This window comes from Labrus mixtus, unplaced genomic scaffold (genome assembly GCF_963584025.1).
Source record: "Labrus mixtus unplaced genomic scaffold, fLabMix1.1 SCAFFOLD_88, whole genome shotgun sequence".
In the NCBI taxonomy this organism is placed as follows: Eukaryota; Metazoa; Chordata; class Actinopteri; order Labriformes; family Labridae; genus Labrus; species Labrus mixtus.
Window position 1 is genome coordinate 36,199 of NW_026870249.1, and position 27,189 is coordinate 63,387.

The window sequence follows — 27,189 nt, forward strand, 5'->3', positions numbered from 1 at the left end:
TCCCAGCTTCTTTCAAATACTGGCTGTTTGGTTTTATTGATCAAAGAAAGCGTCGACGAGCTCAGACAAAAATACTCAAAAACACAAGCGGAGCAAAACAACACAGTAAAGTGTTGAATAATAAAGAAAAACAGAAGCTGAATGTTTCATACTCTGCTGTGATTTCATTGGTCATCGTCGTTGGTTCAGCGTGAGAGAGAAACAGTTTCCATATTTACAAATGACACTAATCTGATGCGAAGCTGAGGCCATGAATACAAAGAATAGTCCCAGCTGTTTGCAGTTTCTCCTCGTGAGGTCATTAATATAAACGCTGTGATTTAAACAAGGAAATATTGATCAGATTGCATTAGAAGAATATTTTTATGCTCGTAGCTCTACTTTTTACACGAGAGGGAAAACGTCCATTTCATTTTCCTAACAACACTTCATTCTTGTTTTGTAACTGGTTTAATTTTCCACTCGTACTTAACGTCTTGATTGTCTCGTGTGACCTCTTGTGCTCCCTCTCTCCCTCATCATGTTCTCTTTCCTCTCAGTCATCTTCCACTCTTAAAGCCTCGCGTAGATTCTTCCAGAACTCCCCACTCCTCTCCTCCTCCTGAGGCCACTCCAGGTAGGTGGTGGAGCTCATGAGTTTACGTAGTTTGCAGAAGCGTTTGGGGATGTCGTCCTTGGACAGTGGTTCCAACAGGATCAAGATGGCCGCCTCTCCGCCAGCGTTCCCATCAAAGAGCCAGAAGTGGGAGAAGTCCAGCTCGTAGCGGCACCAGTCTGACTCGACAAAGTTCTGAGAAAGGATGAAGATGGTCCGCCGGCTGCGCTCCATTGCACTCATGATGTTGTCCATAATCCAATACCCCGGGAGAAAGTCCCGCTTGTGGAGGCACAGGGTCAGAGACCGGGGGCTTCTGGGATTTGAGGAGTCTTCAGCATTCTCTCTGAAGTGTAAACCAAAAGGCAGGTTATGGTTGCACCTTGAGAAAAAAACTTTGACATCATACATGCATGCAGGGCTGTCTCAAGCCATACTGGCACCCTGCCCCCCCCCCCGACATCTCATCATCACCTTGGAGAAAAATTTAATTATTCTCCGTCAAAAGCAGAGTTTTCGTCAACAAAGAAATCGGGCCCATGAGGGCAAAACAAGACCTCAGTGGGGGGTCTGTGGGGATTGTAAAACCTCTATTTTGCACTGTCGGCCCCTTATTTACACTTAAATACATGTTTTTACACACAGTAGTCTGTCATTTCTGTAGGTCAATTCATGGCACAAGTGTGTGGCTCTGTGATCACCTAATCTGACATTGTGACCATCGTAACAAAAAGATCTTGTAGTCAGCATTACGGACTTAACAAGTTCAAGGTGTTGACTTGGCCTCCAAATTCCCCAGATGACAATCCAATCGAGCAACCAAGTCCGATCCATGGAGGCCTCACCTCTCAACTTAGAGGATTTGATAGACCTCCTGCTAACATCTTGGTGCCACATACCACAGCACACCTTCAGAGGTCTAAAGGAGTCCATGTCTGTAAGGTCTGGACTGACAGAGTTCTCTGCACAATATAAGGCAAGTGGTCATGATGTTTGCCTAGCAAGTTTGAAATGAAACAAAAATTCAGACGTTACCTTGGTTCCTCCAGTTCAGGTACCAAGAAGTTTTCCACCCAGCTAGCATCCCTCTCACTGTAGGACACAAAGGCATCAAACGACAGCAATGCTTCAGCACCCGTTCTATCTCTTTTTCGCCGCCTTTTAGAGCTACGCTTGGCCTTAATCCACGCCCAAGTCATCTTGAGGTACCAGAACGCATGGAGGCGCCAGAGCAGGATACACAACAGAAGGGCAACACACAGCGCCACACCACAGCTCACAGACACAAACAAAACTTGATGGCACTCAATAATGGAGAGGCTGACTTGACCAACTGGTTCCCCCTGCAGGTACAGAGGAGAGTCGCAGATGTAGCTCTCCGTCCTATCTGTTATATGAACATCTCCAGCTCCTTTAAAATCAGACTGAAGGAAGTCTACAAAGTCACAGGAGCAGACAAATTTGTTCTGACCCGCCTGGAGGCTTTGGAGGCGTCTGTAAGACTGCAGGTCTGAATTCCCAAACATGTTCAGGGTGTTTGACTGGAAAAAACAAGGAAGGGTTTCACTCTTAGATCACAAAACGGTTGGAAGAAGAAATTAGAGATGTGTTTGTTCCTAACCTGTATTGTCAGTATTTGCAGATTAGGGAACTGCCATCCTTGGGGCAGACTCAGAAACTTGTTCCCAGACAGATGGAGCTCCCTCAGGGCAGGTAGGAACAGAAAGAAGCTTTTGAGACCATTGTTGCTCAGATCTAACACCTGTACAAAAAGATGTAAAATATGAACATTTACCGTTTGTAGTTGTGATGATAGCAGCTCTGTCTGGATTACTGCTACATGCTCCACTCTTAGTACTGTACCTCCAGAGTTGTGGGGAGACAGCTGGTGATGGTTGTAAGTTTAGCCCCAGAGATGTTAAGGTGCCGCAGGGTGCGGGGCCAGGAGCAGTCCTGGGGCATGGAGCTGTATCCGTTCCTGCTGATGTCAAGGTGGGTCAGTTTGGAGAGCTTAGCTACCAGTCGGCTTATCGTGGACACAGACTAGACAGCAGAGGGACAGAACAAGACAAGTCTTTAGGTTGCAGGTAACTTATTATTTAAACTTGCGTAGTACACAACACTTCATGAAACAGTAGTGTTTTCATTGCCATAGATGCCATAGAGGAAAAATTTCTTAATGAATTAATCAAGGGACATTGCAGAGGTGAACTTGGTGGTTAGGAGTTTTTCTTTTTTATATCACAATAATGACGTTATATTCGTTTAGGCGTTTAAGTGACGTCCCCCGCAGAGACAAACAAGTCTTCAGATAGCAGATCATTTGTTCTGAAAACCTCAGGACGTATCTTTAGAGCTATAATGGACATTTCTCATTAAGGGTCACTTCATGGATTTTATGGATCAGTTTACTTGCCAGCAGGAGTATTTCTAAAAGATACCAAGTCGCGACCAAGAGAGGAGGTAGAATCGCAACTGTGACAAGACAAAGACTGGAGGAGTTTTTGTGAAGGCACCTTCAGACTGTTTCCACTGATGTTTAAAACTCGCAGGTCCTTGAGGGTGCCATCCCCATTGCATAGCATCTCCGTCACAGTTAGGTCAGTAAGAAGGTTGTTAGACAGGTCCAGGTACTGCATGTTCACAAGCAGGCGGGCCGTGAGGCAGGGTATCACAAATACCTGAAGGTAAAAGGTGGCATTTGTTTATAAACCTGTGACAGTTGTGAAAACTATAAAACAACCTTTACACGCTAGAAGTTTGCAAAGTGACAGGGCATCACAAACACCAAAGACAGGTGTGGAAAAGGTAGAAGTACATGAGCAGTGGATGATGCAAGGCAAGGTCGTTACTGCTACAGGTTGGCAAGTTCCCATGGTTAACTTGTGACATGGCAGCTAGCTGATGATGTTTTAGTTAATTAGCCACAATCTGTTGATACAGTAAATATTAATGGATGAAGCCCAAGTGACATGGCCCTGGTTTTTTAAGGGCTGTTTTTGGATGCCTTTCCATAGCGGTCACCATATTGGAAATGTTAACAAACTTTCGGTCAACATAACGACAGGCGAAGAGCTGGAGCTGAGGCGGGCCTTAAGCCTCCTGACAGACTGCGACTATGCGGCAGCTTGCAGTCGAGTCCCTCACGCCCAAAATGCACAACTCGTCTCCTTCATAAAAACAGGTTGGTTTAAAAAGAATGAACGTCCTGCACAGTGTGTGCCGATAAAGACTTTAACTATTACCAAACCCTTAGTACCAGGCTGTAAGCATGTTAATTTCTGCTTTAAACTGACTTTTAATTATGGGCTGTGTATGTGACTTCCGGGTCTCTTGGAGCCAGCCCAAGTGGCCCCTCCATAACTGAGGATGTTATCAGGGTCTCTCAGTAGAACAATAACCTTACTAATGTGGTTTCAGTTACCATAAAGGTCTGGGAAACACACAAACACACACATTAAACATACTGTGACAGTCCTTGTTCCTTACCTGAGAATGTATGACAGACACCTTCCTTGGGTAGTGCAGCAGAAACCGGTGCTGCAACAACGAGACAAACTTGAAGACATCCAGCACCAAAAGGTTTTGTACAAAGAACTCGTCGATGCCTCTATGGTCTGTCCAACTGGCTCGCTCCCACCTCACAGTGCAAGAAAAACAAACATGTAGTTCCTTCACTCAACACTTTGCTTCTGAATTAGTGCTCACAAACTGTCACCATATTTGAAGCTTCTCATTTTTTGGCAAAACGTGCTAAAGAGATAACAAATAGCAATGAAATCTCAAAGTGAGTAACACAGGGTTTGACAGATCATGCTGATGTTCTGGTTTCCTACCTGCCCTCGCCTGTCAGTGTGAGGTCCTCCATTGAAAGAAAGGTTAGCGGCACGCCATCCATCACAACTAGTAAGTCAACTACGGCATCATCTGACATGTTCAGGTTTCGGAGAGTAAGGCTCCTGAGTGTGACACCGACAGGAGCAGGCTGGTTAGTTTTTTCACCGTGTGGTATTTTGCATTGTTGTAGCAACATTATGAATACATTTGGTTTGGTGCGCTTTGGCGCCCAGCGAAGGTCTCTGAGTCTATTGCAGGAAAAAAGTCAACTATATGCCTTCACTAGAGGTAAAGAAGTATGTTTTACTCAGAAACTTAAAGGACACCATGCGGGTGCAGATACAGGACTTAAGGGAGACCTAGACCTGATCCTCCTCTTGGCTGTCTCTTTGAAGGACTGCACGGAATCATTCCCAACCAGATGGAGGTCCTCCAGAACAAGAGGTGTGTTTGGATACGATACATCAGCGAGCACAGCTGAAGCTAAGGCTGTGTTGGTTAGAAATGGTTCATGGAGACTCAAAGTGACACGACCTAGTGGCCACATCGCTGCTAGAGCCCCAGACTCGTACCTGGAGTGGATGAAAGAAACAAGAGGGGGTCAAGGAAAGAGGGAACTCATTCAACACAACGGATCAAATTTAGTTTAATGGTCCAGTGGAAGCTAATGGCCTTGAGCAATGGGCAACAGCAAAGGGAATTTTCAAAAAGTATTGGAAGACATGTTATTGGTTTGGTCTTTCTAATTCTAATTTGACATTCCTAAAATAAAAGATTGCTCTAATTGCCTTTTCATACTCCATGCTGGTTCATTAAATATCATTAAGACATCAAACGGTTATGAAGACGAACAAATGTCAAATGAAAACTTTGCCTTGTGATGTCCTTTGGCTTTCAAGCAACAACACAAAAACATTGTCAGTATTACACCTTTCAAGGTTGTTGGCGTGTATAGTGAGCTCCTCAAGCTCTGTGACCCCTGACAGATCTCCTCTCTTCAGTTCCACCAGAGCAGGACCTCCAAAGTCCAGCCTCCTCAGCCTGACCAGGCTCTGGAATACCGGAGGAGACCCCAGGCAGCTAGAGGAGAGGAATTGAGAGAATATGTGTGAGTAGAAGTATCTAGATACTTAGTCCTATGTGATGAGGAGGATACTGTTTTCTCTCTTTACAGTCACCTACCTGTACGGGTTGTCGAGCAGGTTGAGCTGCTGCAGAGCTCCTAGCTTGGTGAACCATTTGTGGTTGATATCTGTCAGTCGATTGTCGGACAGATCGAGCTTCTCCAGGCTCCAAAGAGAATCAAACGCTGACGGATGGATCACAGCTAGTCTGTTACCTGGAGGAAAGTAATATCGTCATATAAAATTATTCTAAATATGAATCATGTGGTGGCGCCGCCTAATGGGACACATTTTAAAAATGGCACCATGAGGATGTTTGACACAGTCAGGGTGGACTTGTTTGGATTCAGGACTCAAGGTTTTAGATGTAACCTTAACTTTAAATATGAATCTCAATGGATAAAAAAAAACCTTTGACATGTAAATATCAGACAGAAGGACGTAAAGCTCTCAGCTCATCCCAATGAAATGTTTTGTACTCTGTAAAAAGAACTTCTGACATGATAGATAAACTTTAGCCTTTTTAAAGTCCGATCAGCATTACCATGAAGACTCAGAGCCCTCAGTGACATGTGGCCGCTCAGATCATCAGCCCACACCTCCGTGATGTTATTGAAGGAAAGATCTAGAGTCAAGGCTCGTTCTGGTACCAAAGGAACGTGGATGAATCCACCATAGGAGCAGTCACAGGAGAGTTGCAGGTCACAGTAACCACACCTCTTCCTGTCGGTGTCTGACCTCTGAGCGCAGCCGAGGGAGAGCAGGAGGACTAGAAGGGTGAGATAGCTGTTGGCCGACTGTCCCATACTGCAAAGGCAAGAAGACAGCTTTAGATCATTATCTGTCTAACCCTAACCCTAGAGAAACGTCGGGAGGAGAGAGAAGGGGACGACAGGCAGCGAAGGACCAAGGTTAAAGGTGAGTGTCACTAACGGGTTAAAGGTTAGTGTCACTAACGGTGTCAAATGTTTGATGGCGTGACGGCTGCTGTTGAACAGAGAAACAAACTCGAAGTGTTTGATTTTGTCAGAGAGCATGAAGTGAAGGTTGCTGGTCTTACCCGTTTGTCGCTGGTTCACACAGAGAACGTGTTCAAACCCTAACCCTGAATGATATTCTCTGTATGACCAACAGGGTACCACGACTGAGAGCCAACACAGGAAGTCTGGGTTAGTCTAACCTTAACCCAGTAATGGTAATGGGTCTCAGGTCCAAGTGAAAAACATTTTAGCCCCTCAGAAAGCATGAAGTGAAGGTTGCTGGTCTTACCCGTTTGTCGCTGAGCCGATTCAAGGCAACGAGAGGGAAACTCTGTAAAGATCAGAAAGATTGAACGTCTCTTTCTAACTGAACAGGAAACTCGAGATGTTCGAGTCGACAGCTGTCATAAAACAAAGTGAAAAGAGGTAGTGAGCATGAAAATGTACTTTCCACAGGAAATCTGTGCAAGTGATGGTCTGTGACGTTCACACAGAGAACGTGTTCAAACCCTAACCCTGAATGATATTCTCTGTATGACCAACAGGGTACCATATGTTATTTAAATCTGTATATTTACTGAAGGAAAGCAGCTCGATGCTTCGTTTCCTCTTTATGTTCACAAACAGTAAGGCTTTCACTAAGGCTCTAAACATCACTTCCTCTTATGATGCATTCAGGTGCTGCTCGGGTGCTCCAAGTCTCAGAGTTGGGAAGTCATTCTTTCAACGAAATCGTGTGATTTCAGTTCGGAAAGTATGAATGTGTTCATGTGCATTTTACAAACTGCTTGTCCTAAACGCGGTGAGTCTATGAGCGTGGCGTTTGGGATCGAGCCCTCATGAGGTGATGTTCAGCGTGGTTGTTGACAAAGAAGGCGTTCGCTCTAAAGCTTTGTAAGCTGGGAGTCACCTTTGATCCTTCGTTACCAGTCGACAGCCATGTTGCAGCTAATGAGATCACGCTTGGACCACTGAAGCAACGTCAGTAAAATGACCTTACATGTCTCATATTGAAGAGTGTAACACTCTTTTCACCTCACTCAGCCTGGCCGCCCTAAACCTTCTCCAGTCCAGAATGCTGCTCACCGGGTCAAACAAACGGTCTCGCTTCACTCTCTCTCCCTCACACAGAATATCTGTCAGATTCACATCACACCTGCTGTCCGTCTCACAGACACATTTTAAGACTTGTGGTGATCGTGCGTTTGAGGCTATAGCACCAATCCCCGCCCATCTCATTGCATTCTTCTGACTGTTGAGTTTTTAAACAGCAGCTGAAAACGTGAGCCAGGCTGGTGGGTCATCATGTCCACCCATTTTTACCGTGCTCATGTTTGTTTTCAGGATTTAAAAATGTTGGTTTTTGAGCTGCTGGTTTGTTCCTGTTTTAGTGATCTGTCTGTTGTTGGTGTAAAGCACTGTGTGACCTTTTTAACCCTGGAGGAATGAGATTCTCGTCTGAGTCTCAGTGACTCGGACAGAAGTTTTGTGTTTATTGCAGAAACATAACCTTAACGGGAGTTTAACAGCTTTTCATAACTTAAGGTAACGTGATCTAGTCTGAGTCGAGGAGGTGTGGCTTAGTATCAACATACAACTCTCTGATGTCATGTTGACCTTCAAACCTTCTACTGACTTTATTCTGATGTTTGAAAGGAGGTGTCTTTAGTTTCACACTGCTCATGATACCATGGGCAGACGTTCAAACTGCTTTCTTTTTGATTTAGTAAGATACTTCAACAACAACTCTCCGATATATTACAGCTGAAGCTGTTACTGCGGGATGTTTAATGTGATAAAATCAAGTCATCTCAAGTGTTCAAAAATGACCCATATTTATACAATAAGAAACCGTGAAATCAGAACAGCTTAAAAAGGACGAAAACACACAAGATAGTCTGGGAAACGAGGACTCAAACAATGAGCTCAAAGGGCGATATCAAAATGATGTAACCCAAAGCTCATCTTGATTATAATGAAAAGAGGTTGTCTCCTGATACATTAATAAGGGAAAGACAAAGCTGCATCGCTTCCTGCCCGTCTTCTGTGTTACACTCTGGTGAAACGGGTCATTGTCGTCGTGGCGTTTGACCTCGGAGCTGTTGGGTAGAAGAAAACAATGAGAGAAGGAACATCAGTATAAAAGGAAGAGGAGCAGCCTGAGCTCGGCAGCTGTCCTGAAACAGGTGAGTCTACTTTGCTTTTTCTTTGAAAGATTGAGTCAGTAAGGAGCACATTGTCCTTCTTTTTGAACAGATTTCAGAGTTTGTCTTCATGAAAACGAAGCTTTAAGTAAACACAGATATACATGTTACCTCAGATTGTTTCATCTATTGCACTCTAAGAATCCACACAAGAGTCCAAACATGACTTCAGTTTGAATATTTTCATGTACCAGTATTTGACTCCTGTGGTTCTAAAGCTTCCCCTCCTTCATCAGCATCACTTTGCCATCATGTTGTTGCTGGGAGTGTGTCTGACTCTCTGCAGCCTCCTGACGCTGAGCCCAGCCAGTCCCGTTAACTCCTCCTCCACGTCCAGGAATACGGGCCGCTGCGAGTACATGAAGCACTACGACAAATACAAGCCTGGAGAATACATCCCAGAGTGTGACCAAAATGGGAACTTCCTCCCGCTGCAGTGCTGCACATATACGGGCTACTGCTGGTGCGTCAGCATCTACACCGGAGATATGGTATACAACACCAAGGCACTTATTGGGGATTTCCATTACGAGTGTGGTGAGTGTTGTTCCTTACATTCAGATTCATGCTGAAGTGTTTTTCTGCTCGTTTCAGATCTTGAACTAAAATGTTTACACATCATTGACGACTGATTCCCCTCTGAGAGCATATTGTCTGCTCCTTTGGTTTGAAATATATCAGTCTCCATTTCAATGACTCTTCATGTCTAACGAGGGCGGAGACAAAGGATGCTATTGAACCCTACAAGAGCCCCTTCAACGCATGAACTGCTGACACTTTCTAGATCATTTCAGGACATTCAGGACCTGATATTAGCTAGAATTGCCTTTCACATATGTATGTCACAGCAGGAGACAGTCAGTGTCAGATCCGCCCTTACAGTAATAAAAACTTGTTATAGTTTCTGCGAGGGGGGGGGCGGAGTAGCTAGTCCAGGACGAGTCTTCAATAAATGGAAGCTTGATCCAGGTTTCAGAGGAGAGTGGCTTTTAGATCAAGCTTTGATCGACCATGACCTGGACGACTGAGAGCCAACACAGGAAGTCTTCAGTAATGACTCCAGTTTTTGAGTTTGTATCACAACTTGTATAAAGACATTTGTACATCACAACAACTACAACAGTAGAAAACAATACAGACAACTGAGGTGAGCAGGAAAGAATACAGAGCACAAAATGTCAGGTGAAAAAGTCAGTCGCCTTAAATATCCCGGCTACGAGCTGCTACTTTCACACAGACTTAGAAAACTGTGTTTATGCACCCAGACCATGCAAACATTTACAAAGAAACAACAGACAGAGTTTATCAGAAACAACAAACCAATCAGAACATGACAAAGACAAGGGCTAGCACGCTGACACCCTCGTGTGGTCTCCCTGGGTAATGACACCCACAAGGGCCAGGCAAGATGAAGAGCAGGGTTAAAGGATGACAGTAATAGATGAATTAGTTAATAAATACATAACACAGACGTTGTAAGACTACATTCATAGAGTGTACGTCGAGCCACATTTTTCAGACTTTGAACACACATCACAGAAACAGACTAATTATATGCACATTTAAAATGAGACAAACAAGCTGAGACACAAAAAAAGAACAAACAACAACAAAAATAAAATGGTGTTTATATTGTTCTAGGCAGCGTTTACCACAGATTGTGATGATCATGTCCTGATCACATGTTGTAATGAGATATGCAAAAAGGAAGGAATAACGAAACATCGTCGTCTCTATCATCTCTTTTGAATCTCTATTGAGAAGCATCTGAGATACAGACCTCTGCCATTTCCATCCCTGCTTCTTTTTCCCTCTCCCTATTTTGACACTTTTGATATTCACTTGTCCATATTGGTCTCCATGGATACTACCATACTACCACTGTTAGACACCCAATATGCAGAGTATTATAGACAACATTCCTGGAGCATTTCATATGGATCACCATGCCCCGGTCTTTATTGTTCTGAAGTTGTACCCCTTTAGTCCAAAACTGAGGGAGGACGGAGAGAATTAAATTATGCCGGCTTTCCTAATCAGCTCCAAATGTTGGAACATATTTGAATTGAAATATTGCTACATTTAAATGATGACTGCTGTTATTTCATGTCTATATTTGCTGCTCAGTCATTTGCATTCATTTTTTTGGTAGGCAAGGAATACTACTGTCCTCTTGGCTGGTCCATGTACGGCGAGAAATGTATCATGGTCATCAATCACGAAAAGACGTGGGCTGAAGCTGAGGTGAGGTCTGATGAAATGTTTACTGCTACTGCGATTAATAACGATAACATGTCCTCCTGTCCTTTCCAGAGTTACTGTCTGTTTGAGGGAGGAAACCTGGCATCGGTCCACAGTGATCAGGAGAACCACTTCATCCAGGTTCTGACCAAAGACGAGAACTATGACTTCCCAGAAACCTGGCTCGGTGGATATGATGCCATACAGGTATAGAAGTTATCCAAATCATTTGTAATAATAATAGTTTATATCCTGACAGTTGGAACAAATTGAGACATGAAAATCAGTTTATATCAGACGACCATTATTTGTTTTCTGTCTCTCTATAGACCTGCATATGGTTCTGGAGTGACGGCACCAAGTTTAATTATGAAAACTGGTTCATGGATTATTATGTGGAGAGAAAAGAGCACTGCCTGAAGATGAACTATGGACGTAAATACACCCCCCCAAACACATACTCTTGTGTCCTCTTAGGGCTGTCTCATAAACAGCCCCATGTTTAACTTTATAAAAGAAATGAACGGTGCTTTTTCTTATCCCTACTACCGTGTCAGCTGTAGAATCTCTGTCGGCTAAACGAGTAGAGATGAGATCACTAAGATCTTAAAACCATCTTGTTGATTACTTCAGTTATTGTGCTGATAACTAGTGGATGGTTCTTGCCCCATCTTCACAAATAAAACATGTAGAGAGACAAAACAAACAAACAGAAACACTTTACTTGTGGTCAATTGGTACTAATTCATTTTTGGTTACTGACTCCAGAAGAGCTGTGCACAAAGATCGAATCCAAACTCCACAAATAAAAAAACAGCAAACAGAAAAAGCAATGCCAGATTAACATTTCATATATTGGAATATTACTAAACCTGTGTAAAAACAAACTTCAGAGTGCATGATTTAAACGTTTCCTGTTTATTTTCTCATTACAGCTGGGAAGAAATGGCACTTTGCCGCCTGCAACGAGACCCTCCCCTTTGTTTGCTCCAAAAGCAACTGGAAAATGGACATTTTCTAAAGAAACAGACACATCGAGACATTCCTCGGCTACACATACTGGATCCAAAAGTTGGATGTGTGTTTCCTCTGCATAATCACTTTCTATAAATGCTTTTTACAACATTCATGCTTTAGATATTTGTTGTGACGCCTCTAATTCTCTTTCAGCTGGTATAACTTTTGCCAATTATTTCCCTTATCTTTTGCAATAATTGTCATAATGTCTATTAACACATTGCAATTGAAGTGGCTCAAAGTAAAGGCTTGTGCTTTTAAGGTTATGTCATGAATTTCTACTTATTTCTACAATGATAATAATGTCATGAAACCCAAAATATGACAACAAAAGACAAGGTGGGGGCAAAAAAACCTACTAAATGTCTTTATGGGGGAGTATGTGACACAGGTGAGTACAGAAACATCATCAGCAAAGAAATCACTCTTTAGTTTAAAAAAAAAAAATGGCTGGGTCTGCTGATTTCTATTCTCACCCTGAAAATGTGGGGACTTCCATCTATATAATACCGTCACTTTGTGGGGACCCTAATACATGTAACACATCCCTTAAGGGGACACCATTCATAGTCGCACTCACTTTGTGGGGACACTAATACATGTAACACATCCCTTAAGGGGACACCATTCATAGTCGCACTCACTTTGTGGGGACCCTAATACATGTAACACATCCCTTAAGGGGACACCATTCATAGTCGCACTCACTTTGTGGGGACACTAATACATGTAACACATCCCTTATGGGGACACCATTCATAGTCGCACTCACTTTGTGGGGACACTAATACATGTAACACATCCCTTATGGGGACACCATTCATAGTCGCACTCACTTTGTGGGGACACTAATACATGTAACACATCCCTTATGGGGACACCATTCATAGTCGCACTCACTTTGTGGGGACACTAATACATGTAACACATCCCTTATGGAGACACCATTCATAGTCGCACTCACTTTGTGGGGACACTAATACATGTAACACATCCCTTATGGGGACACCATTCATAGTCGCACTCACTTTGTGGGGACCCTAATACATGTAACACATCCCTTATGGGGACACCATTCATAGTCGCACTCACTTTGTGGGGACCCTAATACATGTAACACATCCCTTAAGGGGACACCATTCATAGTCGCACTCACTTTGTGGGGACACTAATACATGTAACACATCCCTTATGGGGACACCATTCATAGTCGCACTCACTTTGTGGGGACACTAATACATGTCAATCAATCAATCAATCAACTTTTATTTGTATAGCGTCAACTCATAACAAGTGTTATCTCGAGACACTTTACAAGAAGCAGGTAAAATACCTTACTCATTGTCTGTTAACATTACAAAAGAGCAGGTAAAAAGACCTTACTCATTGTTATGTTACAAAAAGCAGGTAAAGGACCTTACTTATTGCTATGTTACAAAGATCCGGCCTATCCATCATGAGCACTTTAGCAAAGCAGCAAAAGTTACAGTGGTAAGAAAAAACTGCCTTATTAAAAGGCAGAAATCTTCGGCCGGATCCCCGGCTCATGATGAAACAGTCTTCACAGGCCTAGACTGCGCCGGGCTTGGAAAGGGATAGGGGGAGAGATGGGATAAGATGCAGGAAGAGGGATAGAGAGCAAGGGGGTGGGGGGAGGTAGACCGTCCATCAGCAATCCGGTGGGGAGGGGAGGGGGTGTGGGGGGTTGTTCTGGCAGGCCGCCAACCCACGATCCGGTGGGGAGGGGGTAGTGGTGGGGTGGGGGTTGTTCTGGCAAGCCGTCAACCGACGATCTTGAGGAGCCTAGGAGAGCTCAAGAGCTCCCAGGAAAGTAGGTGGTTAGTGACTGAGATTTATAGATAGATACATGCAGTAATATGATGTACTGTATATGCAGAGAGAGAGAGAGAGAGAGAGAGAGAGAGAGGAGCTCAAGGTGCCAGTTCCCCCGGTAGTCTAAGCCTATAGCAGCATAACTAAGAGCTGGTCTATACCAGCACCAGCCCTAACTATAAGATTTATCAAAAAGGAAAGTTTTAAGTCTAATCTTAAAAATACAGACTGTGTCTGCCTCCCGGACCCCGGCTGGAAGGCGGTTCCAGAGGAGAGGAGCCCGATAACTGAAGGCTTTACCCCCCATAGTACACTTGGAGACTGTAGGTACCACCAGCAGGCCTGCACTCCGGGACCGCAACGCTCTCAAGGGACAGTACGGCACTAGTAGCTCCTTAAGATAAGATGGTGCCTGGCCATTTAGAGCTTTGTAGGTGAGAAGAAGGATCTTGAATTCTATTCTAGACTGTATAGGGAGCCAGTGCAGAGAAGCCAGGACAGGAGTAATGTGGTCCCATTTCCTGGTTCTGGTCAGTACACGAGCTGCAGCATTCTGGACCCGTTGAAGAGTCTTTAGAGATTTGCCAGAGCACCCTGACAAAAGAGAGTTACAATAATCCAGTCTGGAGGTAACAAATGCATGAACTAGTTTTTCTGCATCACTTTGCGACAGGATATTCCTGATCTTGGATATATTACGAAGGTGAAAGTAGGCTGTTCTTGAAACTTGACTGATGTGAGAGCTAAAAGACATATCTTGATCAAAAATAACTCCTAGATTCCTAACAGTGGTGCTAGATGCCAGGCTGATGTCATTAAGGACAGTCACATCACTAGAAAAAGTCTCTCTGAGGTTCTTAGGGCCTAGCACAATAACTTCAGTCTTGTCTGAGTTAGGTAGCAAAACATTTCTGGTCATCCAGGTCCTAACGTCCTTAAGGCATGTTTCTAGCTGACATAACTGACTGGTACCATCGGGCTTCATTGATACATAAAGCTGAGTATCATCTGCATAACAATGAAACTGTATGGAGTGTTTCCTCATAATATTTCCCAGAGGAAGCATATATAATGTAAAAAGAATTGGTCCAAGCACTGAACCTTGTGGGACTCCATGGCAAACTTTAGTGTGCATAGAGGACTCATCATTAACATGTACAAACTGAGATCGGTCTGATAAGTAGGATTCAAACCAACTTAAAGCAGTCCCTGTAATTCCAAGCAAATGCTCCAGTCTGTATAACAGGATCTGATGGTCAATGGTGTCAAAAGCAGCACTAAGATCTAACAAGACGAGCACAGACAGAAGTCCCCTGTCTGAGGCTAGAAGTAGATCGTTTGTAACTTTAACTAGTGCAGTCTCAGTGCTATGGTGGACTCTAAATCCTGACTGGAACTCTTCAAATAAACTGTTGTCATGGAGAAAGTCACACAGCTGTTTAGCTACCACCTTCTCCAGGATCTTCGAGATAAAAGGAAGGTTGGATATAGGCCTGTAGTTAGCCAGAGTTCCTGAGTCCAGAGTAGGCTTTTTAAGTAGAGGTTTGATTACCGCTACTTTAAATGTCTGTGGTACATAGCCTGCCAGTAAAGACAAGTAACACATCCCTTAAGGGGACACCATTCATAGTCGCACTCACTTTGTGGGGACACTAATACATGTAACACATCCCTTATGGAGACACCGGCCGTATCCGAATTGCCAGGTACATACTCAATCTTTCAGTCGGCAGTAGGCAGTACGTACTATCCGTGTTGCATACTGTTTAGTATCTACTATTCAGTAGACAGATATTTGTTCTTACTTCTTCTGATTCATTCAGTCTGGAAGTGACGTCATTTACGTTTTCTGAACCGGCCGCATCCACTTGTTTTTTTGTTTGTTTTTTGTTGTTTATCTTTATTCAAGAAGAGTAATGCTCATATACAGTCAGGTAAACAAAAAACAATATCACAATGTAAATCAAGTAAAAGATTAAATAACTAAATAACATACAGTACATAAAGAACAAAGTAAAGACAGTAATATACAGAATATAAAATAAACCAATAAAGAATCATTTAAATAGTGAAATCATTATTTAAATAGAGGGAGGAAGGTTTTATAATAATGCAGATATTTGTTTTATTTTCTGTTGTTAATTTAAAGTAATGATTTCAGTCAGGACTTTAACTCTAGATTAAATTAAGATTAAATTAATCCACACACGTTTGTTTTGATTTGGAGGCGCACGTGAAGTGACGATTTACGTTTAATTTCGCACAGCATTGTGGGTAAATACAATTAATTTCCTGAAAGCACGCATCCGATCCATACTGCATGAAACCAGGAAGTTAGTATCCATACTGAAATGTTCAGTATACTGAGGTGGACCCAAAAAATGACCACTGAATGACCACGAGAGTTCAGTCTACTGAAACTCCTACTGAAAAGTACTGACTACTGAACTGTGACTATTATATTATATTATATTATATTATATTATATTATATTATATTATATTATATTATATTATATTATTATATTATATTATATTATTATATTATTATATTATATTATTATATTATATTATATTATATTATATTATATTATTATATTATTATATTATATTATATTATATTATATTATTATATTATATTATTATATTATATTATATTATTATATTATTATATTATATTATTATATTATTATATTATATTATTATATTATATTATTATATTATATTATATTATTATATTATATTATATTATATTATTATATTATATTATTATATTATATTATATTATTATATTATTATATTATATTATTATATTATTATATTATATTATATTATTATATTATATTATTATATTATATTATATTATATTATATTATATTATATTATATTATTATATTATTATATTATATTATATTATATTATTATATTATATTATAAAGTACTGACTACTGAACTGTGGATATTATATTATATTATTATATTATATTATATTATATTATTATATTATTATATTATATTATATTATATTATATTATTATATTATATTATAAAGTACTGACTACTGAACTGTGGATATTATATTATATTATTATATTATATTATATTATAAAGTACTGACTACTGAACTGTGACAATTCGGAAAGGGCCCCTATTCATAGTCACACTCACTTTGTGGGGACACTAATACGTGTAACACATCCCTTATGGAGACATAAGGTACACATATAATACTATATCAAGAAATGAGTACATGACAGGTAAATATAGTTAATTAGCATAGTTTAAAGCCTTAGTTTAAACAACGGCTTGGTCAGGTGGTATCAATTATCAACATTACAATGTGTGGACAGGGTTAGTCCACCGCCCGTCGCATTTAATGACGTGGCCTAGTGGAAATGTGGTCGGATTGTCAGAGCAACGAGATCGCCTTTCCCTAAGTCTCCTAACATCTTTCCTTAACCTCATGACGTTTTCCCCGGGGTTAAGGTGAAGTGGATAGTGGAAGGAGATAGGAGGGACAATTCGAATGCACCCAAATTCATGCAACACACATTGTGGGGACACTAATTCATGCAACACACATTGTGGGGACACTAATTCATGCAACACACATTGTGGGGACACTAATTCATGCAACACACATTGTGGGGACACTAATTCATGCAACACACATTGTGGGGACACTAATTCATGCAACACACATTGTGGGGACACTAATTCATGCAACACACATTGTGGGGACTTGACTCTCGACTATATACTCATTTTGTGGAGACACTGAACATATAACATGTACCTTGTGGGGACACCAATAAAAAATGAACTCACAGTGGGGGTCATCAGTCTATTTATATTTGAGACTCAATTTTATTACAAATAAAAAATGTGTTGGTTGCACTTTAATGTGTATGAGCACAAAGGTTGACCACACACTTTTTCTTGCTCATTGGACCTTATCAGTTGCATATTCAGTTGTGTTCTTCCCAGATTCATCACTATTACGTGACCAGTTTTCAGAAGAATGAATGACTTATTACTCAGGTACAACTGATCTGACTGTCTGAGCCTGTCTGTTGTGTGGTTAAATTCTGCATGTAATGAAAATACTACTTCCAGGAAGTGAAACTATAAATCAAAAGCTTCCTGTCTCATGTGGCGTTATCAGCCTACATTAAGAGTCACTGTTCTCTGTTGAACCAGTGCCGGTATTATGAGCTTTCTTATTTACCAGCATGAAAATAAACAGTGTTCTTGAATTTTTTTCATGATGAAAGGTTAAAGATTATTTCTAAATAGGAGCCAAACCACTTATCTGGACACACAATTGGGATGTAGCCTCAGGTTAGGGCAGGAGTTCTGGTTCAGCAGCTATTTTTTTTGTTTAGATCAAAATAATTCACATGAATATATCACTTTATGTACACAGTGTCATGCTAGAGTAACTGTGGGGCTTAAGTTTGTTTGTTGAAACCTCTGATTTCATAACACAGCACCACATACCCTTTTGGACTCAAACAAAAACCACTTGCACAAGCGTCCCTATTTCCCGACACTGATCTAGTTTCTGCTACGCCCACACATGAAAGATTGGTCTTTGAAGGGACATTTAAGAACATGTATAAACACAGAGAAAATATAGGATAGGATAGGATAGGATAATACTTTATTGATCCCCAGAGGGGAAATTCGGGCGTTACAGCAGCACAGACAAGAAAGCTTGAAAATACAAAATACACATTAAACAGAATAAATAAAATAAAAAATAAAATAAATAAAATAAAAATAAAAATAAAAATAAAAATAAAAATAAAAAACAGAGAATGACAAGATAAAGTGACAAGTGATTAAAGTGACTCTGTATGATAAATAGCAGCAAGTAATGTAAACAGCAGAGAAGAGAGGCAGTGTTGTACCACAGTAATGCAGAATATGACTAACAATGATATCTTTAGGGTAAAGTAATGATGAAGTAAGTGAAACCAATCATTCTGGAGGCAACAACCTTTGGAACGTTTTTGTAAATATACACAAGATTGTAGAAACATCTAACCCATCACATCTAGTGGGTCAAAACAATAAACGTACCAGGTTTTTTAATGGTTATGTGCCCACCCCTGAAATAAAGGACTCCACGTCTCTGGTCATCAGGAGAGAGAAGTCATTCCCAGTTGTAATGCTTGCTCCATGTGACCACATATTCAATTCTGATCATTCGAATCCTTTGGTTATTTTTTATAGCTTGAAGTTGAAGGTCTTTAATATTTATAATATTTATTCTAATATTGAAATTAGCCAATAAACTAAGTTTCCTATTCTTTCCATATTCTCCTCCAGGTTGCATTAAAAGTACCATGTTAGGGTTAGAGTTAGAGTTAGAGTACAACATACAGAGTACTGGATCTAAGTGTTCTCAGTCAAAGCTAGGTTAATCAGTAACTTTAATCAACATTAAACAATATTTCTTAAAGACCTATTTTGGAACCAGAAACTTGCAGTTAAGTCTTTAGTCACTTTGTCCTTTTGTCCCGACATGAACTCAACATTTACTTTGACTCAGGTTAGGTAAACTGTTCTGTACTGACCAACTTAAGCAGATCAATAAAACTGGGGGAGGATAACAACTCATCCCCGGACAAGATAAATACCTGGTCCCGTCAGACTTCAGGGACAGAAAAGTAGTGAAGGTACACTGAAGACAGCGGAGCACTAGAAAAGAAGAGTAACTTTATTAACAGTGAACGATGAGGACGTTGCTGGTGCTGTGTCTGTGCCTGTATGTCACCTGGGCTCAGGATAATCTGGAGTACGATGATTATGGCACGGTGAGTGTTTGTGAATTCACTTGAAAAAACATTGAGTATGAACCTAAAGATGTGTGGGTATGTATCGTAAATGAAAAAAGTGATTTTAAATTAAAGCATTGCAGAAAGAAAATACAATACAGCTGTTTCCTGTTGTTTCTTACAGGATACCGTAGCCTCATCAGGATCAAAAACAAATGTATGTCGAACATATTTTATCTTTTTATTCATAACAAGTTATATTCTTTTTGATATTGTGTGATTCATTTCATTAATAAAGTGTTCTCCTTGTCTTCATGCAGGAGACTGTGGATGCTCGTGGTCATCGTCCAAATACTGGCGGCAGGGACAGATACAACGCTCCTCGCAATAATCCTCCACCTGTCAGCGACGGTGGCAGGTACATTCACAACCAACCTCAAAAGAATGACAATAAAATGTATGCCGTCCATATGCCATAATCATAGTTATGGCATCGTTAAATTAGCAATACCTAAATGTAAGACCACACTCTTACAAAAATAAAAGTCTTTAATGAATTAAACTTCTGAGTGATTTGGGAATAATTGATTCATCTTATCTTGTCAAATCAAAATATTCAAGAGCCCAAAGTGATATTTTCAAAACCAAAGGCTCTTCATTTATTGTCTTGCTCGGCAAATGCATGCAGCAAAACCTCAAACCTAAATCATTTCAGAATATAAACTTATCTTTGCTTTTCATTCAGGTATCGTGGCCGGCCCACCACCGCTTCAGTCGGACGTTCAGTGGTGCAGGAGAAGAAGGAGCAGCCTGAGGCCGGAGGATGCACCCACCCTTTGGAGGAGCTGGTAGGAGAACACCAGGACATGTCCCCTGCAGGAGTCAACTGCTGATTTTAAATGAAACTGAAGTAAAGTCTTAAGTGTGTGAGCTTCGAATCTGGAGCAGCATTTTGTTGGCCAGTTGATTTCCGTATGTAAAGAATCAAAAGGGAGAGGCCTGAGATGGTCATTGCTAACATAAAGTACAGGGAATATTTGGCTGAAGCAATTGAAATCATTAGTATGTTATGATCAAAAAGCAAATACAAACCTGTATTTTGGGATGTACACTAAAAACACTTTTTATTCATTTTAATCACTAAACACAAGTTTTCTTGTCCACAGGGAGTTTTATGTCCCAATGGCTGTGAACTGAAGACCATGCTGCTGAAGCAAGAGAAGAATGTCAAAACGGTACATGACACTTACTCAAAAAACTTTGAGTTGATTTCTTGTTTCAACTTTCTTCAGGATAAAAAGTTTAGTTTGAACCCAAACGTTTGAACCAATGTTTCTATTGAGGAAACATTGGGATTGACTTCTTTCACATATTCCCCACAGAGCATAAATGAGCTAAAGCCTCAGGTGGATGATTTGTCCCAGTCCTCCAACAATGTCTTCAACTATGTCAACAGCATTTCCAATTCTCTAAGAGAGAGGCAGATAGTCATCAATGGTGAGTAGGACCTGATGAGATTCATATCAATAATCTAATGCTTCAGCAGATAGATCATTTTGGTACATGTTTTTGAAGTTCAACATGCCTGCCTCATCTGCTTGCCTCATTGTGTCTGCAACGGACAAGTTAAACAATCAGGACACTTTTTTCTGATATAGGTGTCATAAAATAAAATGCTATTCCAAAAAGTATAGGTTACTTATGCTAAAACTATGATGGAAAAAGTGTCAGCCAAGGACAATTGTTGTCCATAATAAAACAAGTTTTTAAATAAGCATACAATACCGTCTTCTGTAAAGTGATTTCTTTTGGAAATGTTTAAAATATTCTTGTGTGCACCTAATCCCCCATCTTTTCCTCTGCCCCTCCGTATCCTTCAGATAACAACAGGGTGGTCAGTCAGTACACCGATAGCGTGGAGGAACAACATGTCTACATCAAAGAGACGGTCGACACTGTCTTCCCTTCCAACATCAGAGTGCTACAGGTAAAATCAGAGCGGACACAAGTCAAGACATTTGGTCAATTAAAAGTAACTTAAGATAGCAGTTATACTTAATCCCAGCGACAACCAAACCTTCAAAATCTTCCATCATTTTTGTAAGTGAAGCATCCACTTTAAAAAAGTGATATTGTGATTAAACCAACTGTAAAAAAAAAAAACACAAACAAGAAATGTAACCAGCATACAAACACAACCAATGCATTTCTTGGTACTTGGAAGTAATGCTTAATGTACTATTGCTGCAGGGGGTCCTGGACAAGATCAGGCTGAAGATCCAGAAGCTAGAGAAGGCCATCCAGGCCCAGAGGGAGGAGTGCAAGGAACCATGCAAGACCACATGTCCCATACCAGTGGTGTCTGGTAAGCACTGTGCCCCCTACAGGCTAAAACGTTCAGTATACCCCAAAACCCCTTACTGAGAATTGGTTTTAAAGACGAAACTTTGGAAAGGTAACAGATGGGGGTCACTAAATAGGAACATTTGTCCTAAGTGAAACATGACTACAAAAATTCCCCTACACATACAAAAGATTTTCTGTGTTTAATTGTTCCTTTGTGTGATTCAGGTAAGGAGTGTGAGGACGTCTTCCGTCGTGGAGGAAGAGATTCCCAGATGTATCTGATCCAGCCCGACGCCTTCTACCCTGCATACAAGGTCTTCTGTGATCAGACCACCCAGAATGGAGGTGATAATAACTCAGGGCGCCTACAACATTGAAATTACATGTTTTCTTTTAATTATCTTTGATGTTCAGGCCTTTTGCAGAAGTCAGCCATTTTAAAGACAGTGTGTTTTTTGTCCAGGATGGCTTCTCATCCAGAACCGGCTTGATGGAAGCGTTGAGTTTGGCCGCCGCTGGGATGAGTATCGACGTGGTTTTGGCAACATTGCCTTGGATAGTGGCAAGGGTCACTGTGAGACTCCCGGTAAGACTTTCAAAATATACTAGAGGAGAAAAGGGGCCATGTTGAAGGAAGCTGGCCTTTGGCACATTGTTTATAAATCATTTTATGAGCATTCTTCCCTTCATTTTGGTAACATATATTCACATAATTCCACGTATTAGTTTGCCTAGCAAACCTTTCCCCTTTGCCTTTTGACAGGTGAATACTGGCTGGGTAATGACCGGATTAGTCAGGTGACGAAAATGGGCCCCACTGAGGTTCTCATTGAGATGCAGGACTGGACAGGAGCCAAGGTAAGTCCATGGGATTTCTCTGTTCAACAATAAACTAAACTATTGTGATTTTGATCATCCGTTTTTTTCTGTGGTGGGATTCTGGTGTGAATGGGTGAATGTGACGTAATAATAATAATTGGATTTATAAGGACGCTTTACAAGGTGGAGGGACCAACCGAAGAACCAATCAAAAACAAAACTGAGACATTAGTTGTGTAAAAGGCAGCTCTGGGTAATTACAAGTGCCTGTTTCACAAATGTTCATATTTCCTGGTCAGTTTAGTTTACAGGGATAAGCTACTCTTCAAGCCCTGTGCAGAAGTTAAGTGAAAATCTTTCAAATAGTAAAACAAAGTCGGCCCTGTTTTTAATTCAGCCCCTCTTTAAGGTTTTCAAGTCAGACAAAAATAGGAGAAAAACAGGGTTTCATTGATTTGAAGTAATATCAGAAAGAAACAGTTTTTAGTTTTGATATAATCCAACCATATCCATATATCCATAAATGGCAAACATTGATATTTCATGTATAGACCTACCAACAAGAGTTTTCATATTCTGTATGTTTTAGTTTGGATTAATACTCGAATGGTTTCTGGTGTCATTTAGGTCCACGCCCAGTATCAACAGTTCACAGTTCAATCAGAGACGTCCAACTACATCCTGGCAGTTGATGGTTACACTGGTAACGCTGGCAACTGTTTCCTGGAAGGATCCGTGGAGCTCTTTGGTGAAAACCGCACCATGACCATTCACAACGGCATGATGTTCAGCACCTACGACAGGGACAACGACAACTGGTAGGTGTCCTGTTTGTACTGAATTTCATAGAAACACCATGTGACAGAAAAAACATTTTGTAATTCAGTGGACCAACATGTTCTCCAAACCCACGGACAAATCCTGAAACTGAATCCATAAAACCCTTCCCTAAACAGGCTAGCTTAACCAAATCACAAGACAAACGACATCAAAAGCACTTTAATGAACTTGAAAGATTATGTTAGCATTAGCTTTAGCAACACTGAGTCACCAAAACCAAAATTTAAACATTTTTCTCTTTCCCTATCCCCTACCAAAGGAACCCCGGCAATCCCTCCAAACAGTGCTCCAGGGAAGACGGAGGTGGATGGTGGTACAACCGCTGTCACTCAGCCAATCCCAATGGCCGATACTACATGGGCGGGGCCTACACAGCTCAAATGGCCAAGCATGGCACAGATGACGGCGTGGTGTGGATGAACTGGAAGGGAAGCTGGTATTCGCTCAAGGCCATCAGCATGAAGATCCGACCCTTCTTTGTCTCACGATAATCGTGCTGTGATCACATGTGCATATAACACACAGGAAGCTGCCAAAATAAAAGACACCTGAGTGTTAATATTGAATGAACATTTTAGTGTGTCCTTTGTTTAAGCTGTAACCTTGAAGTAGATGGACACACATTTACACACAGTCAGGACGTGTGAAAGTACAAACACAGTTTCAGATGAAAGCTCAAAGGCTTTTCACACTTAAGGAAGAGAAGTAGAAGAGATATTTTTGAAATAAAAAGGTCTGACTGGTTGTGTGTGAATGTGCTGTGATCTGTTATATGTCATGTCTTCAGTGTGCACTACTAGGACAAGTTGATTCCAGCTGTCCTCCGCTACTCAATAAACATGTTGAGGAATATAAAACCTGTCGTCTCTGCTCGTTATTTCACTACAAACATCATCGAAAAAACAAAATAATCTGGTAATTTATCATCGTAGTTATAATTAATTCATCTGAAATCATGAATTTAAAGCTTTTTCAAATCAAATGGTTTCAGGATTTTCAAGAACTCCATGAGGAGCTGTTGGATAAGAAATCAGAGCCAGTAGAAATATTGAAATTTGCAAACCTTTATTTTATTGGTTTATATAGAATAACAAACGACAGAGATAAATGTGGGTGTGATATAAAGTGAGAGGAAAGATGGAGATGTTATAAATAATACAGCAGGAGAGAAAGGAGTGTGCGTTATTGGTTTATATATTTCTAATCTGAAACAGCCGTCATCATATATGATCAAGTCATTAAGATTAAAGACCTTGATTCATAAATAGTTTAAGGGTAAACAGACAAATACAATCATCACACACTAAGACAGATAAACAGTCAGAGAGCATGACATTAAAAACAGTTTCAGTAAGAACCTAAAAAAGTGTTTCCCAAGACTACTCAGAGTTGAACATTTGAAGTGTCCAGCTCCAAAGATAAATTCCAAGAAAGCCTGTTTGTTCAAACAGAAATACAAATGTGGTTTCTATCCAAACCAAACATTGAACTGAAAAGTCCCACAAAACCCCCAGAAGCCATCATGTCTGTGTGGGTCTGAGGTCAGATATGTCTTCCTCTTGGTCTTGGTCCTTCAGTTGAACTCTTCATTCCAGCTCTGAAGGAGTGTCAGCGTCCACAGCTGTAGACTCCTCCAGCAGCTGCTCCAGAAGAATCTGGTTCTGTCCAATGTCCTCAAACTGGGTGAGCAGTTCTCTTTGGACTGTGGGTATGCTCTTATACTCTCCTGATGAAACTTGGCCCACATCTACAGGCTGCAGTTTGACATGTGGAAGGTCCTGAGGAGGTATGGCCGCTTTCCTTTTCTGGTGGAAAGCCATTTGTTCCATGTCAGCTTGAAGCGTTTCATAACTATGATGACTAACACTGAATGGTACGACCACATGGCAGGACCCCTGGCAGGCTCGGAGCGTCATGTCAATGTCAACCTGGTGATGAAGACCAAACAACATGTCTGAATTATTCAGCAGACACAGAGAAACATTTGAGTCTCTGGAATGTAAAGTCAATACTAACTCATCTTCAGGTCTAGCTTTGGTCTCCAGCAGCTCCTGAACTAAAGTCTCACCTTGTAGCAGCTAAATACTAAACTGTTCACACAGGTTGCTGCTACTATTTGGTGGCAAATGAAGGAAGTGTCTCACACCTTGCACTACAGCTCACCTCTGTTCGGTACATCTCATCGAGTTGTTCCTTGACTTTGTGGTTCAGCTCCTCCAGTTGCTTTGACAGCCTTGAAGATTTTTTCAGCAGCAAGGAGAAGTTTCTGGCTAATCCTTCGGTGTGTTCGACAAACTTCAGTTCTGACACTGGAGATGAAAACAATGAGTTATCATTACTTTAGTATTCTGTCTTTGTTCACTTGTTTAAGACAGTAACTGAGCATTCACATGAACATCAATACATCAACATGTCAGGGTGCTGGTCTGGCTTTAAGGCCTTGTTGAGGGCCTCACACTCTTACTGTATTTGTTGATGATGACTCTCCGGTTGTGGCTGTAGATGTGTGTCATCGCCTTCATGGACTTCTCAGCTGCATCTTCATACATCTTTGCCGTCTTGCACACCGTCCTCAGCTTTCTCTCCACCTGGCTCTCCATCTGCGAGATGAAAGCCTGGAGTCTGCAGCCGGAGGGGCATTTGGAAACCTTTGATCACAAGGAGAAGAATACCTCTGGACTAGATGTTCAGAAAACACGGCCGTGGATGGAATCTATTGTCACGTAATGTGTAGAAATAAGTTGGTTTCCTGTTTGAAATGAGAAGTGCAGCTGTGTGTTTCATACCCAGTCATCGTCTGAGCACATGGGGACATTTGATTTCCCCCGACAGCGTCGCCTATCGTAGGTCATGGCGTGAAGGGGGGGCCGTCGAACATCTGGACTCTGCTGCCTCAGCTTCATGCACACTGCAGACAAACAGAAGAAGAACAGGACATTCCTCTTTTAACCTTCAACAGAGCTCCAAATCAAACATGAGCATCCAAAGATCAGAGATGTTTGTCAGCTGTGTTGTAAGAGTTTGACAAACAAAGGATGGTCTGATCAAAGTCAACACGTGTCGCTGACCTCCACAGCTCTTTGTTTTTAGTCATTTTGTTATATTGATTCACTGAAAGACACTTTGTGGCTGTATCTCAGTCTGTACAGACTTGGATTGGGGTGGAAGGGTCGTTGGTTCAGCTCCCGGTGCGGACCAAAGTGGAAGTTGTCCTGGTAGCTGAGTACTGCCGAGGCACCGCTGAACAAGGCACCAAACCCTTAACAGCTCTGGTGCTCTCCCTGCATAGCAACCCCCATACTCTGACATCTTTCCACTGATGTCCACAGCTCCTGTTTGTGTGTTTCAGATGAAGCATGTCTCCCAATAACAGAGTGAAAACCTGCTGATTACAAACACCATCTAAATCTTAAATACATCACATGGATACAAACATCATTCAGAAATGAAATGATCATTAAATATCTTTCTTTTGATCTCCATTAGTTTACACGTTTCTAAAAGAAATAATAAGAATGATAAAATATAGACATGGTGTTAAACCTTTAAGACACTCCAATCAGGAGCCCCC

General features: G+C 41.1%; 4 protein-coding genes across 6 annotated transcripts; 2 read left to right on the plus strand and 2 right to left on the minus strand.

Annotated features, from left to right (window-relative positions):
• Positions 1–7: 7 nt before the first annotated feature.
• On the minus strand, positions 8–6,362 carry LOC132967172 (toll-like receptor 2 type-2). 2 transcript variants are annotated; one of them, XM_061034033.1, is made up of 11 exons: positions 6,101–6,362; positions 5,615–5,771; positions 5,363–5,512; positions 4,798–5,004; positions 4,432–4,554; positions 4,085–4,235; positions 3,112–3,276; positions 2,459–2,638; positions 2,217–2,357; positions 1,631–2,136; positions 8–941 (listed from the first exon to the last, which is right to left on the minus strand). In XM_061034033.1, exons 1-11 carry the CDS (start codon positions 6,360–6,362, stop codon positions 536–538), a joined length of 2,448 nt encoding a protein of 815 aa, XP_060890016.1. In that variant the 3' UTR covers positions 8–535. The 2 variants fall into 2 exon arrangements, with proteins under 2 accessions (XP_060890016.1, XP_060890017.1); XM_061034034.1 differs by lacking the exons at positions 4,432–4,554; positions 4,798–5,004.
• Positions 6,327–12,264, plus strand: LOC132967174 (galactose-specific lectin nattectin-like). Its single transcript, XM_061034038.1, has 7 exons — positions 6,327–6,474; positions 8,546–8,722; positions 8,977–9,277; positions 10,893–10,984; positions 11,054–11,188; positions 11,311–11,416; positions 11,917–12,264. The coding sequence occupies exons 3-7, from the start codon at positions 8,992–8,994 to the stop codon at positions 12,000–12,002; spliced, it is 705 nt and encodes a 234-aa protein (XP_060890021.1). The 5' UTR covers positions 6,327–6,474; positions 8,546–8,722; positions 8,977–8,991; the 3' UTR covers positions 12,003–12,264.
• Positions 12,265–19,495: 7,231 nt separating this feature from the next.
• Positions 19,496–24,475, plus strand: fgb (fibrinogen beta chain). Its single transcript, XM_061034029.1, has 13 exons — positions 19,496–19,652; positions 19,798–19,830; positions 19,934–20,031; positions 20,359–20,461; positions 20,780–20,848; positions 20,996–21,110; positions 21,494–21,600; positions 21,864–21,978; positions 22,185–22,304; positions 22,423–22,545; positions 22,723–22,817; positions 23,406–23,596; positions 23,878–24,475. Exons 1-13 carry the CDS (start codon positions 19,572–19,574, stop codon positions 24,107–24,109), a joined length of 1,482 nt encoding a protein of 493 aa, XP_060890012.1. The 5' UTR covers positions 19,496–19,571; the 3' UTR covers positions 24,110–24,475.
• A 216-nt stretch (positions 24,476–24,691) lies between these two features.
• Positions 24,692–27,099, minus strand: LOC132967165 (fibrinogen alpha chain). Of its 2 annotated transcripts, none has more exons than XM_061034021.1 (4): positions 26,405–27,099; positions 26,083–26,266; positions 25,782–25,927; positions 24,692–25,546 (listed from the first exon to the last, which is right to left on the minus strand). In XM_061034021.1, exons 1-4 carry the CDS (start codon positions 26,519–26,521, stop codon positions 25,205–25,207), a joined length of 789 nt encoding a protein of 262 aa, XP_060890004.1. In that variant the 5' UTR covers positions 26,522–27,099; the 3' UTR covers positions 24,692–25,204. The 2 variants fall into 2 exon arrangements, with proteins under 2 accessions (XP_060890004.1, XP_060890005.1); XM_061034022.1 differs by having other exon boundaries at positions 26,083–26,297; positions 26,405–26,541.
• Between the last annotated feature and the right edge of the window lie 90 nt (positions 27,100–27,189).

What these genes read in the sequence shown, in the direction of transcription:
- LOC132967172 (XM_061034033.1), bottom strand. Translation starts at nt 6,362, where the DNA reads ATGGGACAGTCGGCCAACAGCTATCTCACCCTTCTAGTCCTCCTGCTC. An exon ending in CTGCTCGACAACCCGTACAG is followed by an intron (nt 5,513 to 5,614) that starts GTAGGTGACTGT and finishes CCTCTCCTCTAG; the next exon opens with CTGCCTGGGGTCTCCTCCGG. An exon ending in CCTGAACTGGAGGAACCAAG is followed by an intron (nt 942 to 1,630) that starts GTAACGTCTGAA and finishes TTTACACTTCAG; the next exon opens with AGAGAATGCTGAAGACTCCT.
- LOC132967174 (XM_061034038.1), top strand. Translation starts at nt 8,992, where the DNA reads ATGTTGTTGCTGGGAGTGTGTCTGACTCTCTGCAGCCTCCTGACGCTG. An exon ending in GGATTTCCATTACGAGTGTG is followed by an intron (nt 9,278 to 10,892) that starts GTGAGTGTTGTT and finishes TTTTTTTGGTAG; the next exon opens with GCAAGGAATACTACTGTCCT. An exon ending in CCTGAAGATGAACTATGGAC is followed by an intron (nt 11,417 to 11,916) that starts GTAAATACACCC and finishes TTCTCATTACAG; the next exon opens with CTGGGAAGAAATGGCACTTT.
- fgb (XM_061034029.1), top strand. Translation starts at nt 19,572, where the DNA reads ATGAGGACGTTGCTGGTGCTGTGTCTGTGCCTGTATGTCACCTGGGCT. An exon ending in CCTGTCAGCGACGGTGGCAG is followed by an intron (nt 20,032 to 20,358) that starts GTACATTCACAA and finishes CTTTTCATTCAG; the next exon opens with GTATCGTGGCCGGCCCACCA. An exon ending in AAGAGAAGAATGTCAAAACG is followed by an intron (nt 20,849 to 20,995) that starts GTACATGACACT and finishes TATTCCCCACAG; the next exon opens with AGCATAAATGAGCTAAAGCC.
- LOC132967165 (XM_061034021.1), bottom strand. Translation starts at nt 26,521, where the DNA reads ATGAAGCTGAGGCAGCAGAGTCCAGATGTTCGACGGCCCCCCCTTCAC. An exon ending in TGTGCTCAGACGATGACTGG is followed by an intron (nt 26,267 to 26,404) that starts GTATGAAACACA and finishes TTGTGATCAAAG; the next exon opens with GTTTCCAAATGCCCCTCCGG. An exon ending in ATGAGATGTACCGAACAGAG is followed by an intron (nt 25,547 to 25,781) that starts GTGAGCTGTAGT and finishes CTTCATCACCAG; the next exon opens with GTTGACATTGACATGACGCT.